General features: G+C 37.8%; 2 protein-coding genes across 4 annotated transcripts in view; both read right to left on the reverse strand.

Annotated features, from left to right (window-relative positions):
- Positions 1–20,684, reverse strand: part of TNFSF13B (TNF superfamily member 13b) — an 84,953-nt gene extending 64,269 nt beyond the window's left edge. The window contains exon 1 of one of the 2 annotated variants that reach the window (XM_027590994.2): positions 20,562–20,684. The gene's annotated coding sequence lies outside the window, so the exon portion shown is untranslated. The remainder of the gene's footprint in view (positions 1–20,561) is intronic. The other variant, XM_027590992.2, reaches the window with a different exon arrangement.
- ABHD13 (abhydrolase domain containing 13) lies at positions 189–20,841 on the reverse strand. 2 transcript variants are annotated; one of them, XM_027590991.2, is made up of 3 exons: positions 20,562–20,700; positions 5,486–5,687; positions 189–5,238 (listed from the first exon to the last, which is right to left on the reverse strand). In XM_027590991.2, the coding sequence occupies exons 2-3, from the start codon at positions 5,499–5,501 to the stop codon at positions 4,205–4,207; spliced, it is 1,050 nt and encodes a 349-aa protein (XP_027446792.1). In that variant the 5' UTR covers positions 5,502–5,687; positions 20,562–20,700; the 3' UTR covers positions 189–4,204. The 2 variants fall into 2 exon arrangements, with proteins under 2 accessions (XP_027446792.1, XP_027446791.2); XM_027590990.2 differs by lacking the exon at positions 5,486–5,687 and having other exon boundaries at positions 20,562–20,841.
- Positions 20,842–20,902: the final 61 nt, after the last annotated feature.

The raw sequence follows: 20,902 nt of genomic DNA on the forward strand, positions 1-20,902 counted from the left end.
GTCTGTGGGAGGATATGAAGGAAGAGACTATAAATCTAACTTGTACTTATCACCCATACCATTACAATAAAAATTCATTAATTTCCATATGAATTCAGAAATTTTAACCCTTAAGGAAATCTTAATGTCCTACCATATAATTTAGGTTAATAGAAAACTGGGGAAAAAAAGACTGAATACAAACTATCTTAAGACATTAATCAAACTTTTAATGTATCAATTTATTGCATATGTCAGTACAGAAAAATAGAAAGTATATTCTAAAAGAAATTTATTGTAAAAAAAAACAAATGTAAATGTTTGCTTGCCATGGCTAGCACACTGTGTACGCTGACATTCAAATCTGAGTTATAAAACTGTATTACTGCTTCAAATAAAATATGGCAAATAACAAAAATATGATTTACATGAAACTGGCTTATTTTATCCTGGATATACTTGAATATGTTGAAAACAACTTGACTTTTCAGTATTCACTGTACTGACAGAAACTGTTATAAATTATGTTGAACAACACACACTCATCCCTGTTACATTATGTGTATATGGCACTTTTTGTAAAAAGTGTCTCTTATACGTAGTCCTATTTTTAAACTACATTTTTAGATACAAAATATAAATGGAGGTATATTTGTGCCATTTGGCAAAAACGTGTTGACTATAACTAGGATGAATGCATTTATTTTGCTATAAAATGAATATATTATTTCTGATTAGCTAAGATGATGTGCATATATGGTAATATAAATAAACAGAAGTGCTTTTCATTTTCTACCCTACCGATTTAAAAAATAGAGGTCTGTGCTCTGTCATTTTTCCAACTTTACCTGAGTGATATGAAAATACATAAATTTAAGTGGATTAATCCAAAAGCATTGTAACGAATATTTCTCACAGTTTTTTTTTTTTCTTCTCTTCATTATTGTCAAACATAATAGGAAAAACGGAGAGGGGGGAGGTCAGTGCAAGAGTTCAGGATACCTCAATCATGACCTAATTTTAGAAGGGACTTCTGTGACATCCTATGTAAAAGTCTACCTTATTTTTCCCAACCTTAAGCAAGGAACACACTAATAAAAACTGCCCTTAAACTGAGATTGCAAGAAAATTTATATAAAATTCAACAGGGCCTTCATTCTGTAATTTGACCAAACAAACCTATTCCTACCTCAAACCAAATCTTACAAAAATAAGAAATGAATATAAAAGCATCAGGTGGTACGAATTCTCAACAAGAGAATGTAATTGACATATTACCAAAGCTGGGACTTGGGTAATTACCAAGTGTCTACAGCTCCTCATGAAAAAATAAGCTTAAGCTGCCCAGTAACAAAACTGAAAATGCCATTTCAATAAAAAAATCAATTTTACAGTCAAAGTATTTGCCATGTCAGGTGCTCTAGTCACTTTCTTTGTTAGAGACGCCTTGCATACAAATGTATTGTTTTGCACTATTAGGTATCCTTTCTGCCAATCTCTTCAGTTAATCATTTCCTGGATCTACATTCAAGAACCAGGTCACATTCCCTTTCTAGCTATTTCTATTCATTCAGTATCTTTTATCTTTCATCTGTCACAAATTATTTCTATTTTGTAATATCCTTTTTAGTATTCTTTTTGCCACCCCCCCAATAATCCCTTTTAAAATAATGGACTTTGATCTAAATAAACTGTATCTTGCCATATTTAAAATCGTTCTAGGGCTTCCAAATTTACAGTAACTTAATAACTTAAAAATCATTCATAATCTCTTAACAGCTGCTCTTGCAAAATGAGCCAGAAATTAATACACAAGACAGAAACACTTCTATTCCCACTAAGACATGTGTCCAAATGAAGGAGTGACCCATGAAGAATTCACGTTTTATTAAGACCAATTGTTTTGGCCACAAAATTAGACATGGTTTAAAAAAATGATGCCATGGGCTTCATGGACCACAGTTAACAAGAGTTTGTTTTCTACCCTCTTCCCAACTAAGGAAATCTCAAATATAGAAGCCAGGAAAGAAAGATGAGCTACAACCCTAAACACGGCCTCCTCCCTCTGCTGCAGGAAGAAACGCCTCTTAATCCGAAGAGAATGAAGGTGGGAATGGACACAAGTACTTTACAACTTTTGAAATCCTGGCTTTAGGGAAAACAAAAACAAAAACAAAACTTTATAAACCCTAAAAAAAAAAGCAGCATAAGAACAAAACACCGATGAAGAAAAAGCTTTTATACTTCATCAGCATACTATTTACAACTAAAGTTGATAAATCCCTCCACAAGCAGTAGACTAAATAATCACATGAAAACACATGAAGGTACGCTGTAAACTTTAAAGAATGATGAAAGTCTTAAGGTGTGCCAAGTAAGCTCATGTCTAAGGACACTACATTTGTTGTATTAACTCTTTTCTTTTTAATACATTACTATTTAGGATAGTCATTCTACATAGCAATGATTGAGAAGATGGAAAATATCCTTTAATCGTGGTGACTTTATACATAAAAATACTCCTTCCACGATATGCATTACCAACTTTTTTTAAAAAAAGCATGACTGTCTAACAATAATTTATAGAAAAACAGTGTCCTTTAGAAATCATACTTGCTAGAATGTATTTTTTTCTAAACACTGACATAAAGTGAAATAAGAATGTTATTTGGCAAAAGTATTTCTAGCCCTATCTCCATGGGAAGATTTTAAAATTAAGGTCAAGAACATTTGACCCATTATTTCTCTGCTCTAGCTGCTTGCACAAAGCCAATAAATATAGCTAAAATATTCAAAATATGGTACATTAAAGCTGACATAATGTAGAGAGCTCAATTACACCTCATTTTTGAGGACAACTTGAAACAACTTAGCACAATTATACCTCATAGCTTATATTTTTTAAGGTAAATCCTGCAAGTTTTAAGGGGCTCTTTTTTTTTTAAGTGAGATTTTTCTTACTCTTCTATATGTCTAAATGCTACTTCTCACTTATAGCCACTTAATTGTTAAATGTGGTAATAGGTTCTGTAAGAAAAAGCTCTAGAGTTCCTTCACTCCCACATTCCTACATGTAGGAGAAAAATAAATAAGACTTCCTGAAACTGTCTTTCAATACTATCATTAACAACTGAAACATTAAACCAAAGAACAGCTTTTTTGCTTTTGTTTTTGTAACTTTTATTTTCAGAAAGTCCAATAAATGATATCTTGACTTTAGTGGGCTAGTATAATATACTTAGATATTGGACTTAAAAATCAAATGTGGGAATTTCTCTAAAATAGTATGTACAATCATGTAATGATAAGACTTGCTAATTTAATTCTTAAACAAGTTCTAATTGTCATTATGACTGCTATTAATGGTTCAGCTGCAGACGTACAAAACTGACAGAAGCTAAAATTCTCTTTGCCACCAAAATTACAAATGTTAAAAAGTTCAAATATGCACATCAAAGCTGCAGTAAAATTCTAAATTTCTATTTTTACATGCCATGATCCAGACTGTACCTAACAAAACACGGTACATTTATATTGGAAAAGTGGGGTCCCATTTATTTGTAAGAAAAAGCTGGATCTCAGCATTCACCAGAGCAAAAGTCAGTGGCAACCTGCACACAGGCCTCAATTTCACTTCTTGCCAAGAACAAAATAGAGTTTACATAAAAATAGATATGACCCAGGTTACCATATACATCAGTATATGACCAGTAGTATTTACATTAAAAACATTGCATTGCATAATTCAAGGAATAAAATACCATCATGCATTTCATTTTAACTGTTAAGGGGAAGAATGCAGTTACAGACTACGTTTGCTTACCATGATTGTCCCGGTATTTACTAAAGGCAGAATGAATACTCAAAAGGTTTCTCATTTACAAATCTCCTTCCACACCCCGCCATTAATCCAAGTGTCACACAGGGCACACCACTTAGGCAACAAGAAACTTTTGAATACAATATGCTATTACACTGGCATATTAAACTAAAGGTATGGATACATAACCACATTGAAAGGCTGGATGAAAATGTATGAAAGAATCCCAAGAATTCTAGTTCTTCAAATGTAAAAAACTATTTGGATCATCTCAAAGGAGCACTGAAGTCCTTTCAAAGTTTAATGTCACTCTTCAGACAAGTACAGACATGACACATTTCTAGAAAGGAACATTCTTTATCATTCTGCACAAATTAAAATACAGTGCATGAGTCAAAAGGAACATTAGATGATTGTTACGTTAGAGGAAGTTTTTGCCATTTCTTCCGGAGAATGACTTTTGAGGACTTCTCTGATGAACTGCTCAAGGGCGGGGAAGTAGCCCTGGCATTGCCACGTGTCATTATGAGTCCCGTCAGGGAAGATGGCTAATCTCTTAGTCCGAGACGGGGAGAGCTCATAGAGTTGCTTCATCATCACTGGTGGAATTAACTGGTCAGAGAGTCCAGAGATGAAAAGAGAAGGCATTCTGCACTGAGAGATTTTTCTGTAGGACAAGAATTTATTTTTGTAGCACCATAAAGGAAGGTAACGCATCGGAAAGAAGGAAAATAAAGTGCTGGCCATATGCGGTATGCTTAGAAATGTATTCTCCACCATAATGGCTGAAATCCTGTGTGAATTTTCAGAGGCCAAGTGAATAGCCACTGCTCCTCCCAAGGAACGGCCAAAAAGGAAAATTTTTGTCTTGTCAAGGTCAGGTCTAGTCATCACATAGTCTAGCACAGCTTCAGAGTCTAAGTAGAGTCCTTCTTCACTGGCTTCTCCTTCGCTTTTCCCATATCCTCGATAATCAACAAGCAAAAGATTAACTTTGAGGTTAACCAACATAAGCAATGCATTCGGTAACCTGTGACCTATGTTGCCTGCATTCCCATGAAAATAAATTATAGTTGGGGAATAGGGTGAATTGTCTCCAGTGTATCTTATCAAAATAAGATTTAGACGCACTCCATCTTTGGTTCTGATGAAAATGTTTTCGTGTGGAATACCAGTGGGCATGGGAACATAAAGGCGTGAAGAAGATGGCTGTTCTGGAAAATAAAGCAATACATCCTGGAATTTATATAGAATACCTGCTATTGATACGAATATTAACAAAAGTAAGATAATGCCTCCATACAGATGAAAAGTCACTATTAAAGGTAAAAGAGAAATACGGCAAAGAGCCCAAGACCATGAAGCCAAGGCTATTAGCCATCTTTCAACAAAGTTCCACAGCATCCAGGACTTTTCCATGGTCGCTCTCCGTAAGTATCCTAAGGAGAGAGAGAGAGAGAGAGAGAATCAGTAATTCGACATACGTTATTTTAAAAGTTAGATCCATGATATGATAAATTATGGTGCTAGGAGAATCCTTGGAAGGCTACATCAATCCATCCACTGCTGCTCTAATTCCCCTTGTTCATTCTGTTCTCAACAGTCTCCTTTCTCCTTCCACTGCTGTATTTATGAAACACAAATATTCACCAAATTATACTCATTTTTTTTAAAGCGCTTACTTACTGCCAGGTACTTTCATTAATGCATTCTCCTTGATTTGACAGGAAAATCAGTTGATCCCATGTTCCCAAATTTTTATATAAGCGAGTGGAGGCTCAGGGGTATAAGTAAACTGCTGTGCTCCCAGCTCCTCAGGTTGTAGAGGCCAGAGGCCAATGAGCATGATCCCAAAGCTCCTTGTGTGCCCACAAAAGGGCTAGGCAGGCTGAGAAAAAAAAATTTTTTTTGTATTGAGGTTTGACATGTAACATTGTATTATTTTCAGGTGTACAACATAAGGATATTTATATATATCGGGAAATGATCACCACAGTAAGTCTAGTTAACATCTGTCACCATACACAGTTGCAAAATTTTTTTTCCTGTTATGAGAACTTCTAAGATCCACTCTCTTAAAACTTCCAAATACACAACACGTATTAATGATAGTTGCCAAACCGTACATCATATCCCCATGGCTATTTATTTTACAACTGGAAGTTTGGACATACACCCATTTCATCCATCCCTGACTCTGGCAACCAACAATCTGTTCTCTGTATCTATAAACTTGGGGTTTGGGTTTTTTTGTTTTTTTGCGGGGGGTTTGATTTTTTTTGGGGGGGGGTCTTTCTCTGACTTATCTCAGTAAGCATAATGCTCTCAGGTCCATCCATTTTGTTGCAACGGCAAGATTTCATTCTTTTTTATGGCTTGGTAATATTTCATTGTCTGTATGTATCACGTTTTCTTTATCCATTCATCCATCAGTGGACACTCAGGTTGTTTCCATATCTTGGCTGTTGTAAATAATGTTGCAATGAACATGGGGTCCACATATCTTTTTGAGTCAGTGGTTTTGTTTTCTTTGGATAAACAGCCAGAAGCAGAACTGCTTGATCATATGGTAGTTATATATTTTTAATTTTTTGAAGAACCTCCATACTATTTTTCATAGTGGCTGCACCATTTATATTCCCACAAACAGTGCACAAGGGTTTCCTTTTCTCCACATCATTGTCAACATTTATTTCTTGTCTTTTTGATAATAGCCATTCTGACAGGTATGAGGGGATATCTCACTGTGGCTTTTTGATTTGCATTTCCCTGACAATTAGTGATGCTGAACATCTTTTCATATACCTACTGGCCATCTGTATGTCTTCTATGGAAAAATGTCTATTCAGATCTTCTGTCCATTTCATAATCATATTGTTTGTTTTGTTGCTATTAAGTTGAGTTCTTTATATACTTTGGAGACTAACCCCTTAACAGATACATAATTTGCAAATATATTCTCCCATTCAGTAGGCTGTCTTTTCATTTTGTTGATGGTTTCCTTTGCTGTGCAGAAGCTTTTTAGTTTGATGTAGTCCCACTTAATTATTTTGTGCTTTTGCTGCCCCTGCTTTTGGTGTCATAGATCCAAAGATCATTGCCAAGACAGATGTTAGGGGCTTACTGCCAAGTTTTCCCCTGGGGGTTTTATGGTTTCAGGTCTTAAAGTCTTTATTCCATTTTGAGTTAATTTTTGTTTATGGTGTAAAATAGTGGTCCAGTTTCATTCTTCTACATGTGGATATCCAGTTTTCCCAGCACCATTTGTTGAAGAAACTGCATATTCTTGGCTCCTCTGCTATAAATTAACTGACCATTTGTGTGTAGGTTTATTTCTGGGCCATCTATTCTGTTCCACTGATCTATGTGTCTGTTTTTATGCCAAAATCACATTGTTTTGATAGAGCTTTGTAATATAGTTTGAATCAGGGAGTGTGATGCCTCCAGCTTTTTCTTTCTCAAGATTGTTTTGGCTATTTGGGGTCTTTTGTGGTTCCATACAAATTGTAGGATTATTGTTCTATTTCTGTAAAAAATGCCATTGGAATTTTGATAGTGACTGCATTGTATCTGTAGACTGTTCTGGGTAATATGGACATTATAACAATTCTTCTAACCCATGAACAAGGAATATCTTTCCACTTATTTCTGTCTTCTTCAATTTCTTTCATTAATGTCTTACAGTTTTCAGTGTACAGATCCTTCCACCACCTTGATTAAACTTATTCCAAGGTATTTATTTTTTTATGGAAATGTAAATAAAACTGTTTTCTTAAATTTATCTTTCTGATACTTATTAGTGTATAGAAAAACAACAGATTTTTGTATGTTGATTTTGTATCCTACAACTTTACTGAGCTAGGTAGGTTGAAGGCAAATTTTATGAGATGGTTAACATGTTCTAACCAATCAAGGCCAGTATGATATAATTTACTGTCAATTTTCTTTTTTTTCCTAAAGATTATTTATTTAACTTATTTTATTTATTTATTTGACAGAGAGACACAGCAAGAGAGGGAACACAAGCAGGGGGAGCAGGAGAGGGAGAAGCAGGCTTCCCGCCGAGCAGGGAACCCGATGTGGGGCTCCATCCCAGGACCCTGGGATCATGACCTGAGCCGAAGGCAGACGCTTAACGACTGAGCCACCCAGGCGCCCCTATCTTTTTCACATTATAAATTATAACTAAACAATCTAAAGGAAAAAATATTTTCTTCTCTACCTGGAGGTTTTCACGGTTAAACAATTTATTTAAATTAACCACTGGTTTCTAATACTGTATTATTTTTGAGGAAAAGGTGAATAATTTGTTGTTCACATCCGATGAAAAAGAAATTTCTGATTGCCAGTATCATGAAATAATGTACAATCTTTCATAGAGCCCTTAGTGCAATTTCGTATCAGTGAGTCAAAACATGCTGCTATGATGTATTGTACTGATAAGGCCATAAACACCTGAGGAATAAGTGTGAAATAACAGACATAGCACTTCCATTTGAGAACCAGAGATAAATGAAGAAAATGACTTATTGGAGAAAATTATTTTTAAAGATTTCTAAAATTATAACTGACAAAATAAAATACAGAAGAAAAGTGATTCAAGTCAAATTTTTTCGGTAACCAAATAAAGTTTATGCATGCTGTCTTAAAAAGGCAAAAAAGGTGAGATGTGTTGTAAATTTTCTTACATAGCAGTCATCTATTTATGTATTTGCTAAAAAAAATATTAAATTCTCTTTTACTCACTAACACAACTACCATAAGTTATTCTTACATTTAATACATGTTAGGGACTGATTTTTTAAATTTTACTGTATTCCATATGCTAATAAATGTGATTTTCATTCACTGAATTAAACACTGAAAAAAATCATAAAAGCAAGTTAAATTAGATTGGCTATAAAGACGAGTTAGATGACTTAACAGATTTGATTTTTCATATTATCTCACCAAACATGTCGTAAGTATTTCACTAAACACAGACTTCCAAATATGAGTTCTTGTTCAAATGGCTCTCTTTGAACATAAACCAACAAAATAGCATTTTTCTCAAGTTTCTCTGAAATCAACACTGCCACCCAGTTGTAGCAAGTTTTATTACAATGAGCACTATGGAAAGCCAGAGAAAAGCAGGTATGTGAAGTAAAACAAAAATTCAAGCCTCCTAACAGTCACAGAAGCAATACCTGAGCAGTAGGTATCAAGAACCGGTTAAAAACCAGATGGAAAGAGGTTGCACTACAGCAGCCAAATAAGCCAATTACATTCAATACCGAAAACTGTTCCAGATCAATAATCAGTCAGTGCCTTTACAACCTATAACAGCTATTTATCAACAGAGCTTAGATCAGACAGGGCTACTCTATATTCCTTCAACACAGTACTTAAGTCTCAACAACACATCTGGCCCACTTAAACTTTTCATCTAATGTTTACTTAACTTTATTTTTATTTTTTTAATTATAAGTGGTATCAATGATTTTCATTTGTACGCAAAAGATATACTGGAGAAATGTGAAAACACACCAGCATTAACTTTTTACATCAAAATAAAAATTTTTTTTTGTGTAATGATTAGGATTAGCAGGGTTTGGAATAAAATACAAATATACTAAAGCATTGCACTATTTGGAAAATAAGATACCACTTAAGGTATTTCTTTAGTGAACAATCTTACTGTATTTTTCATGGTTAAAGCCAATCATTTATGACAGCTGTCAGAGAGATGAGTAACTCAAACACCATTTATTTGGTGATTTAGTAGAAAAAAAACACAGTAAAATTTCATCAACCTAAATTCTGCTCTACCATATATTTCCTAAATAATCTTGTGTTTATCACTTATTTCCAGTCTGAATTTCCTTTTCAGTAGAATGAGAATTTTTAAAACGCCTACATATAAGGCCAGTCAGCATTACCAAATGAAACTAATTTCAAAAGCATTTACTACATCAAAAACTAATGATGCACTGTAGGGTGACTAACATAACATAATAAAATAAAATTTAAAAAAAGCATTTACAAATGCTATAGAGATATGTTAACTTTATTTGCTTTTGTGACTAGTATTTCTAGCCGTACTATGTTCCTAACCATGTTCTGCTCAAATTAACATCAACATCAGAATGTACCAAGCAAATGCAGAAATTTGATAAGGGTCCCTATATCCTGGATAATCAAGAGTTGACCAATTTTCAAATCAAACAAAAACTACTAAAACATTTCATATGTGCATATATATCAAATATATAGAAAAATAGTTACAATTATTATTCAAACTTTGAAAAATTATCTTCTTAAAATAGCCTCTTTGATATCTAATTTCAACATAAAATATTGAATTTAAATCTGTAAGGCCAAGAACTGTCTTTCTCTTTTTCACTACTGTATCCCTACTGGGTAGGTACACCACTTTACATACATTCAAGACTAAAATGTTTTTTAAATGGACAATCCAGTAATATACCTAAATTATTAGACTTCTGAGAAAACATAACTGTATTCTGAGCACTGGGCATATATATACTTAGGACCGGACATCAGAAAAAATGGCATATTTGAGTCCACTTTTGGTCAGAAATAAGAGGAATTAAATTTGCAGTTTTCCACAAAGCATTCCTGAAAAGCCACCTTAACTAAATGACTTTGTGATAAACAAACATAATCTTAGAATTTTAAACTGTGGAAGACAGTATCAAAGTCAATTCATTTGGAGGAATATCAAATGGAAATTAACTTTAAGGACAGGTGAATAAAAACGACTCTGAAGTATGTACACTGTCTTCTCTTTAATATGCTTTGGCATATTGGTGGTTTAGAAAGAGACCTCTACTCACAGACTGCCTTATTTTTACCTAACCCAATTTGCTAATAATTTCTGCTCCCTAATCTGTGTCACACTTCTATGCTCTAGAAGAACTGGAGCAAGCAAACCTAACATAGGGAAGGATTTTTTTTATTTACTAAATGTGTTGAAGCTGTCAGGGGTGCCTGGGTGGCTCAGTCAATTAAACCTCTGCCTTTAGGGGCGCCTGGGTGGCTCAGTCGTTGAGCGTCTGCCTTCGACTCAGGTCATGATCCCAGGGTGCTGGGATCGAGCCCCACATTGGGCTCCCTGCTCCACGGGAAGCCTGCTTCTCCCTCTGTCACTCCCCCTGCTTGTGTTCCCTCTCTCGCTGTGTCTCTGTCAAATAAATAAATAAAATCTTAAAAAAAAAAAAAAAGAACCTATCAGCACAATACAATTACTGGAGCCATCTGCTGGCATGTAAAAACAATTTCGTATAGACCCAGATGTTATGAAAGGTAATGAAAATGAACAGTGCCTCGAATACAGCCCACTGCCTAGATCCTACAGCTAGTGGTATGCAAGTTTTCCATAGATTTTGTCAATAACTTAGTGAGAATAAAGGGTTAACAAAACCTTTTCTCAGGCATGAAAAGCATGACCTCTGGTGAACCTTCTGGTACTGTTTCCCCGGAAACCTGGTAAAGGTGGGACACCAGCTGTTTCTAAGCAACATTTTGTGTGGTAAACTTGACCCCTAGCGGTGAGCTACATCTGGACTGAGCAGACACTGAGTAGGGCTACACATGTCCGGTAGGAAGTGTAAATAAGGCCGCCTCCCAGTGGGGACAGGCCTTGTAAGTGGCGCGTTCTCTGCTGAGCCCTGGATGCAATGCCCGCGTGCTATTACGGAAGATGCAGCTCAGTCAGGGTGGCACCCGCTCCCACCACATGTCCTCTTTCCACTAGCCTGCCATATTATTTGGGAACAACACACCTGATGCTGACATGCTGGGTCTTCTATCCCCTATCTTTCAACAAAGGGGAGAGAGACAGTGCCAGGTATGGCCTATCAGGTGTTGAGAGTGCACATATCCAGCTGAATCCAAGACCACTGCTGCTGGTCATGGACAATGAGCAAGGCAACTGATTATACCTCAGAGTGCATTCTATGCGGCAAAACACGAAATGTGCTGCCAAAAGAGATGGATTATCTGCTAGGTTCTTTTGCATGCTCAAATGCATCTCCTGACATATCTTAGTATCCTAAACAACCAACAGAAATGATGAGTTTAATATATTCAAAGTTAAACCAAAGTTTACACTAACTAGAAGGGTTGCTTAGAGGGAAAGAGCATTAGACATATAGACAACAGAAACTCAGTCAACCGATATCTTCTCATCTTCCATGCTTCTACGTTATTGTTTTAACCTTATGCTTACATCTTAAACATCTGACTTATTCCCATTTCTCAGTTCTGCTCTTACCATACTATCACACACCAGGTCTCACATGTCAAACGTCTCTAGAATCCATCTACCTGTGGTTTCGACCACTCCGGGAACTCTCTACTTAGTATCTAAAAATCTGATGCATGAGCCCTCATCACAATCTCTCATAAAAATTAAACCTCATTTGCCAATAAATCCAATGGATTTTTCTCCATCCACACCGTAACACCACAATGCCCAGCAGCACCCAACACTGGCCCCTCCTCAGCTTCCAGTACACTCAAATCTCAGGGTTCCTCGCTCCGATTCACCCCCAAATGTAGGTATTTTCCAAGGTCCCGTCCATCTCCTTCCCTTCCCTCAACAATCTCATTCTTTGTCGCGCTCCAACTACCACACTTGTCTATCACTTACTCTAATTCCCTATGTCTACTCCATCTACAACCTCAATTTATCTGTTCCTTGAGTACCGATGTTCACTGACACCTCAAACTTATCTAGAAGCAACCACATCCCTCTCCTCACCTCCCATTTTGCATGCTTTATGTTAATTATGAAAAACAAAAAGCATGTGTAAACAAATACTTTTTTTAAAAACAGGTGAAATTCTGGAGTTCAATATATAGTAACATGTAAACTAAAATTTAATTAATGTGTCACAGTTTCAAAAATAAACATATTATTATAACCTGCACAGGTCTTGACTTCGAATGAAAAGTCAACATTAAAAATAATTTTGTGCTTTTTATTTACATGAAGTGCAGAGGCATCGAATTGATATTACTAAGCCCTTCTCAAGAAATAATCTATTGAGGGGCGCCTTGGTGGCTCAGTCAGTAGAGTGGCCAACTCTTGATTTTGACTCAGGTCATGATCACAGGGTCAGGAGACTGAGCCCCAAGTCAGGCTCCCAGATCAGCAGGGAGTCTGCTTCTCTCCCTCTGCCCCTGCCCTTGCCCCTGCTCGGGCGCGCGCTCTCTCTCTCTCTCTAATAAATAAAAATCCTAAAAAAAAATAATCTGTTGAAAGCATTACTAATTTCTATTACAATGTATAGACAAAGTAGAGATGATAATTTTCCTTTTAAGACAATGGTTTTGAAGTATTAGCAACACCTTGATGTACTATAGAAGCACTTTAATCAAATGACCAAAACTTACAGATCTGGTGATGATCATCTTGAGAATTTTATGGTCCTGATTAATTTGTTTTGTTCACCTTTAGTGCTCCATGTGCTTCGGGTATTTAAATATTAGACAGTTAGGAGTATACAATCACCAATTTAAGACTAAAAGTAAAAACAATTTGAAGCCGTGAAGCTGTCAGAACCATCATATTGATGACTGGTTGACAGTGTGAGCCGAGTGGTAAGTCAACCGAGTGAGTCATAGGCATGCTCACCTGATCTCCATTAATCATCTCACGTGCTCCCTCATATGTATGTACTTGGAGAATTGCAAATGGTTCCATTTCTAAGGAAAAGTATTTAAATAAATATTGTCTAAGCTGATGCTCCAAAAAAAGAGAGACCAGTACCAAAGTCATGCCCCTCCTCAATGACACGAGTCCTCAGAACACAACGGCAAATCCCCATGGGCATTCTCAAACCCAGCCCGGGCCACTGAAGCAGCTCCACAGTTGGTTTCCCAGCCTCGTCAGACTCCAGTGCATCCTGCCATACTACTTAAAGATTGAAGATAATGCCACAAATACGTGCAGATCCTACTATCTGCATGATAGTGCTTGGGCACTACAGACTATTTAAATTTCATAAATGGATAGTGCTTGTTCTCAAGTAGCTCATGATCTACTCAGTGGTAACTGTCAAGTAACTCATGATCTACTCATGAAACAGGGCATGTCTAACATAAATTGATTTAATTATAGAGGAGATGAAAAAAATCAAAGATCACAACTGCCCTTAAATACAGCAAAAGAAAAATAAAACCACAACTATGTGTCCTTTACAACATAATTTGAGTAATCTCTACATTTCATCATGCTTGGTTACTTACAGAAACCAAGTGGAAATTTATGCAAACTTTTAAAAACAAGACAAAGCACAACTCCATGATTAAGGATTTCTCTTACTTGCCATCAAGTAGCTGCCTATGCCATTTATTTTTATTCATTTAGCACAATTATTCACAGGAACTGGAAGTATTCAAGCATAATCTAAGTAAATACTTGGCAATCACAGTGTCGAGGAAATCAGAGCAGGAGAACTGGATGATCTTTAAGGTCCCCATTAAGCCTCAGATCTTTCTATGCCCGTGCTTTTCAAAAGGTGGTTGCATTGCAGACTCCCAGGGGCCACCAAGAGCCTTTCGAGGTATCTTCAAGATCCGTATTATAATTATACTAAGACACTACTTGCATTAATGGTACAAAACCAATGCTGGGCAGGACTGCAGCCGCCTTAGCAACAACCAAAGCAGTGGCCCCAAGAGCTGGAATCCTATTCTTTATTCCCATGAACTCCAGGAAAGGCGGGAAAAGTCAGTTTTACTTAGGAATGTCACTGAAAAAGACGTAAAAATTGTTAATTTAATTATATCCCCACCAGTGAGTATACATCTTTAACACTTTGTGTGACGAACGTGTAACAGAACGGGGAGGACACAAAGAGCACCAGAGCTGGGTACCGAAATTCTGAGTTGTGAGCTCAACTAGCTGCTTTTTTCAGGCGACATCTTTTACTTAAAAAGACAACAGACAAACCATGGTCATTCAGACTTCGGTGTCTGGCAGACATTTTACGGAACATGAATGTGAAGTTGCCAATAGCTTCCCATGACTCAGAGACTCTTCTGATGGCATCGTAGTAGTGATGATATTAGCAAATGTGATTTTTGATACCCTTTTAAATTATCAACATTTTAAAGAATCTGCCCAACACAGCAAACAAATATTTTCCAAATGACCAATGAATGATGTCACATAATTAAGCATGAGTAAAAATTCATTATAAGATAAACCAATGGATTTTAATGTAACAAAGACAAAAGTTCTTTGATCCAAGCTTCAGATTCCACAACGTAACTGACCCTTAAGAAACTACCATATTTGAGTATTGGAGTAATGTCAAAGAATATCCATAATACTCCTCTCTTTACAACTACAGGTTTGTGTGAGCCTGATTTGCTTCATACCGTTCACCTAAAACAACCTACCTTCTAAGAATGAATACAGAAACATGATAATCTGCCTTCTATTAAGCACACATTAAAGATATTTACAGAAATGTAAAACAATGCCATACTCCTCAAAACAGCTGTTTTGGATAAAAAATATATTAACATGTAATGCATTTTTTACTGCCACTTTAAAATGTTGCATATTTTATGAACTCCCAGCTTTAATTTCTAACACAGTAAATATCTCTCTCTATAGTACCCATATACAAAAACACTTTGGCATCCTTGATAATTCTTTAAAATGTAAAGAGGTTCTGAGACCAGAAAGTTTGAAAACCACTGTTCTATACTGCCTAACTATACAACCTTACTATCTTTTTCCTCCAGAAACTTGTCTCCTTCAAATTTAAGAATGATGTGCTACGGGGGAGAACTAGATAACTATCAAATCATCCTAAATACCCCAGCAATCGACCTGAAGACTGACAGAACAAACTCCACAACTAAAGGGAAAGCAGAGGCCACATGGAAGCAGATTCCTACAGCTGGGACTTCCAGTATTATGGGGAATAAAGTGGGGCAAATGGATTTCCTTGTCTCGTTCCTGATCTTAGGTGAAAAGCATTCAGTCTTTCACCACTGACTAGGATGTTACTTGTGGGTTTTTTCTATATACATATGGCCTTCATTATGGTGAAGTTTATCCCCTCATACCCACTCTGTTGAGAGTTTTTATCATTAAATCAGATGTTCAATTTTTTCAAATGATTTTTCTGAATACTGAAATGATCTTATGATTTTTATTCTTCAATTTGTTAATATGCTGTATCATGTTGACTGAGAATACTGAACTATTTCCACATCCCCAGAAAAAAATCCCTGAAACTAATATAACACTGTATGTTAACTATAGTGGAATTAAAATAAAAAATAAAATAAAACCAGAAAAATCCCCCCAAAGAACGATGTACTACATTAATTTAAATATTTTGTTCATTATAATATATACAGGTGGCTAAAGCTTGCTAGATTCTGGAAGAGAAGTATCTTTAATAAAAACACCTAGCATTCTTCAGGTTCCCAAGGATCATAAACATAAGACAGATGACAAACTCTGGAGAGAGAACTTTCTGCCTAGGCAAAGGTTGTGTCACTCTGGGTGAGGCTTGTACTCTGTGAATGCTGCTTCACACATTCTCAGATCACTAGCCAAGTCGACATTTAAATGTGGCAACCCATTTTGAATGGGTATTGCCACATATCACTTTTTTACCTTGGGTCTCAGTTTCCACATTTGCAGAAGAAAGCTGTTACCTGAATAATCCCTAAGGTCTCACAAAATCTATTTTATAGGTGACAGAGAAAAATTAAAGGCAGAGTTGGAAAATAAATATTAGATTATAAATAGTCTTTGCTATCTAGTACAGGTAGAAGGTTGGAGAGCCCAGTTATATGACTTTAATAAGTAACTGAAAAGTTAACGAGAGAGGTAAGTATGGACCAAGATTAAAAATGAGTCTCTAGAAATCTCCGATGTGCACAGATACAGTGACTTTATATTTCAATTGAGGTTTGTGAAATATCTTATTCATCATACATTTTCAGTCTCCTTCCCACACCACTACTGTCAAAGTAACATATTTTTAAAGCACACACAGTTAAAGTTGTAGAAAATAACTTTGGCTGAGCAACCTTCACATAAAACATAGCATGTTTTAGGATTGTGTAATTACTGGGAGGGGAGAAAGGAAAGCCAGGAATACACAAGGAACTATCATGAGTTTTTATGAACTCTGAAAGGTCTTGTTTTTGCTTTAGTTAATGGAACTCATGTTAGTCTCTCCAATAAAAAGTAATGTACACGACGGCAAACACTACATTAAAGATTAATTTCAAGTCTAGAGTAACAACCACCATCAACTTCCTCCTTGCCAAAAATATTATCACTTCCCTCGGAAGTTGGTAACCTATTCAGATCAATTCTTTTTCCAGCTATATTTTATCCACAAATTATAAAGAAAAACAACTTAAATATATCAAAAACTAAAACTCCAAACTATGTGAATGAATACATTTTAATTATCATTGCCTCAATAACTAAAAGAGTAAATCAGACAAATACGCTATTCTTTCAATCATACTTAAAATTATATTTTAATAAAGGTCGGAATTCTCACACAAAAAAGTAAATGCTAATTAGCCTAATTATTTCTTTTTTAAAGACTTTATTTATTTATTTGACAGAGAGAGAGAGAGAGACAGCGAGAGAGGGAACACAAGTAGTGGAAGAGGGAGAAGCAGGCCTCCCGCGGAGCAGGGAGCCCGACGTGGGGCTCAATCCCAGGACCCTGAGATCATGACCTGAGCCGAAGGCAGACGCTTGAAGACTGAGCCACCCAGGTACCCCAAGCCTAATTATTTTTTAATCGCAGATGTTTACATTGTATTACACTGTGTACAGTGATTTACTGATTCTGCCAACAGTACAAGGTCTTTGAAAAGTACAGATCTTTACCTGTACCTGAAAGACAAATTCCCCCAAACAATCTGACCGAAGGTTCACCAACTGTATACATGCAATGGAAAAAGTCCTCAGTCATGAATGTACTATTATTTTTAAAGGCCCTTAAGTCCATCTCAAATTGGTAATTTTGGAAACAGCTTGTTTAAAAATAAAAACTGATCATTCGTTAAAAAGCATACCTCCAAGTGACAGAACCATGTGCAGGTTCAAGTGAAGGCTGTAAAACGTAGACAGCATATTCGTGTGTCACTGCTAACAGCCAGATCACAAGGGATCAAGGAGTATCCCATGCTGCTCATCAAGAACTCTGAGGGAATTCAGTTTCCAATCACATTTCAAGTAATACAGAACTCAAGTTCAACCTTCCTGCATCAACGTTATCTCCTTTTCTTTTAAGCAGCGGTAAGTTAAGAAATCATGCCAGCTGCACAGCCGACATGGAAACACAAGCAGCTATCAGTGTGCTGGAGACACCACAGAATGAATTCTCTACTTCCCTAATGGGTACCCACATGTCATCAATAATGAAAAAGGGTGTATTAATGGTCCTCTGGGACAGATGAACAACAACGGCCTATGGAAATGTTGGATAGGAACTGAATCGTTCAGAGAGCGTTATGAACTGGGATTTAAACCTGCTTCAGCAGGTATCTCGGACGTATGTACCAGGCAGCCACACACATAGCATTTTTGTGCTTTCCCCTTTACTGGAAACATGGAAGACTTGGCAAATGCAGTCAACTCTGACAGAACAAAGATGACAGATCACTGTCACTAGGGAAGCCAATCACAATTTGTTCTGCGATTATAATTATCTGTAAGAAAAATTGTTTAAAAAGAGCCACAAAGGCTAAAAATGCAAATAGTAATGTGAGAATTAAGACTGATAATGAACTTCAGGAAGTTTCCAACTTAAGAAGGGGGCACTGTTCTAGACACTTTACTATGAACTAGATGGATGAAACTTAAAAATTATTTTCTTATTACGATTCTCAGGCTAACTCGCTAATGCATAGAGTTCACGTCCCAGAAATACTACACCTTTGCAACTTTAGAATGTACCACTGTAGGAGTTAAGACCTATAAGAAACAGTAACATAAAATGTAATAATTCATTATGAAGTGTGTCATTTGAGGGGAAAAACATCTTAATTAGAAGAATTAGAAAAACTAGAACCCTTTTTGGTCTAAACCTAAGAAGGGTACCTATGGGCCTCAGCCATTCCTGAGGTGATAAAACAAGAATTAGAAAGATTTTAGAATCTGAGTTATAATTGAGTCCTAAAGTAGTGAAAAACAGAGACAGAAATAGATTCCCCCAAGATGAGAAATAAGAGAGGGGAGATCATAGGAAAACATTAGGCTTGACAGCTTCCTGAACCTATCACTAAGTGATACTGTTAACCCAGAACAACGTGGTTCGTAAATCCTGTCACTCAGAGGGCAAGGGGCCGGAGGTGTGCCTGAGAAGGCAGGTGAGGCTCCGGGAGCGGAAGGCAGAGATAGCCAGCTGCTGGCTTACACTCATCATCTCAAATCAACTACCACGGGAGGCAGTGTGGTGCAGTGGAAAGAGACATGTTTTCCGGCTTGGTCTGTTATTACCTAGGTGACTTTTGCCAACTCATTTAGCTTCTCTAAATATATGTTTCCTCGCAAGTAAAGGGGAGATGAACCATGTAATTGAAAAACTGCTGGGATCAAATGTAATAGGTAGTGTGTTAATGCAGCTGCGACTGTAAGACAGAATTTAAAGTATTTTATAATCCACCAGAGCAGGGTAAGTGAAGTAAGTACAACTAGAAGTTCTGCTAGACTTGGATTAAATAATGGGTAAGACTCACCAGAGAATACTTGAGTATTTGCAGACAGTAAATAATTAGGGCAATGCCTTATTTTTCTGTCAAAACCCAGCTCAGGTAGCAACTCCTTCAGAAAGCCCTCCCTTACTAACCATTCCATATTCTGTAGTTTGCACACCTTTACGCGGTGACACTACTACGGTATAATTAATTCATCCGTCTTACACAGACTGGGAGTTCCTGGAGGACGGGGACTTCATCTATTCGATTCTGTATTTTCAGTAGACAGTGCCTGGCACATAGTAAGTCTATCCACGATTACTGAATTGAGCAGTCTGTGTTTTAGGTAATTATGAGATGATATGACGCGGGTAACAGCAAACTGCTACTTCCTGAAATAAAACTTAACTTTTTAGTAAAAGACATGTGATTAATCCAAGCATGCACACAAAGAAGTGTTAACCGTGCCAAAAGAAACCGCGAGGGGATCCATGAAAATCGAACATCAGAACTCGAAGCCCATAGCGTCTTGTGCCTTTCTACTCCGTTACCATTACCTAGCAAACCTATGCTGAACAACTGTTGAAGAAAAGATCTGTTCGTTTTTTGTCACGACACCTTGGGCAGTTAACACTAGTGATGCATTTTGCAGAAAATAAACGCTGACAGAAATCCACAGCAAGATGGGCTTCGACAGTGCGGGGTGCGCTCGACACCCCAAACTTCCTGCCGTGAAACCCGCAGGTCGAAACCTGTGAGTGGCAGGTCCCAGCGCCCTAGCAACTGGGGATTTTCGGGTTCACTTTTCCTCGGGGCGTGGGAGGGTGGGGGCGGGGAGGCGCGGTCTCCTAGTACCGGTCCGCGCGCGTTACTGGGAACACCGCGGACCGGTTCCAGGTTCGGTCCCCGCACGGCACCCCGGGGGCCGTCGGTAACCGGCGCGCCTCCCCCCGCCCGCGTCCGGATCCCGCAGCCCCGGGAAGGCCCCGCCGGCCGCCCCCCGCGTCTCCCACCCCGCGGGCGCGCACCCGGTAGCTCGGCGGCCGCGCACCGCACTTACTTAGACCTGCTCGCAGGCTGCAGAGTCGGCCGCGGACTCGGAACCCGGCGCTGCGCAGCAGCGTCCCCCCTCGCCGCTTCCGTCGCTCCTCATCGTCCTCCGCCAGCCGAGGGGCCGCCGCCGTCGCCACGGTCTCGCCCGGAGCTCTTGCGGCGCCGCTCTCGGTTCCTCCACTTCCGGCCCACGCTCGGTGTCGCCGGCAAATCTCCCCGCCGGCTCCCACATCACCTGCTCTCCTCTCCGCCTTCCTCCCCGAAGTGGGAACCCGACACGCCCTCCGGGGCATGCGCACAAACCGCAGTCGGGGGGCGGGGGGGAGTCCCCACGACGGTGGCCCGCAG

This window comes from Zalophus californianus, chromosome 3 (assembly GCF_009762305.2).
Source record: "Zalophus californianus isolate mZalCal1 chromosome 3, mZalCal1.pri.v2, whole genome shotgun sequence".
NCBI lineage: Eukaryota > Metazoa > Chordata > Mammalia > Carnivora > Otariidae > Zalophus > Zalophus californianus.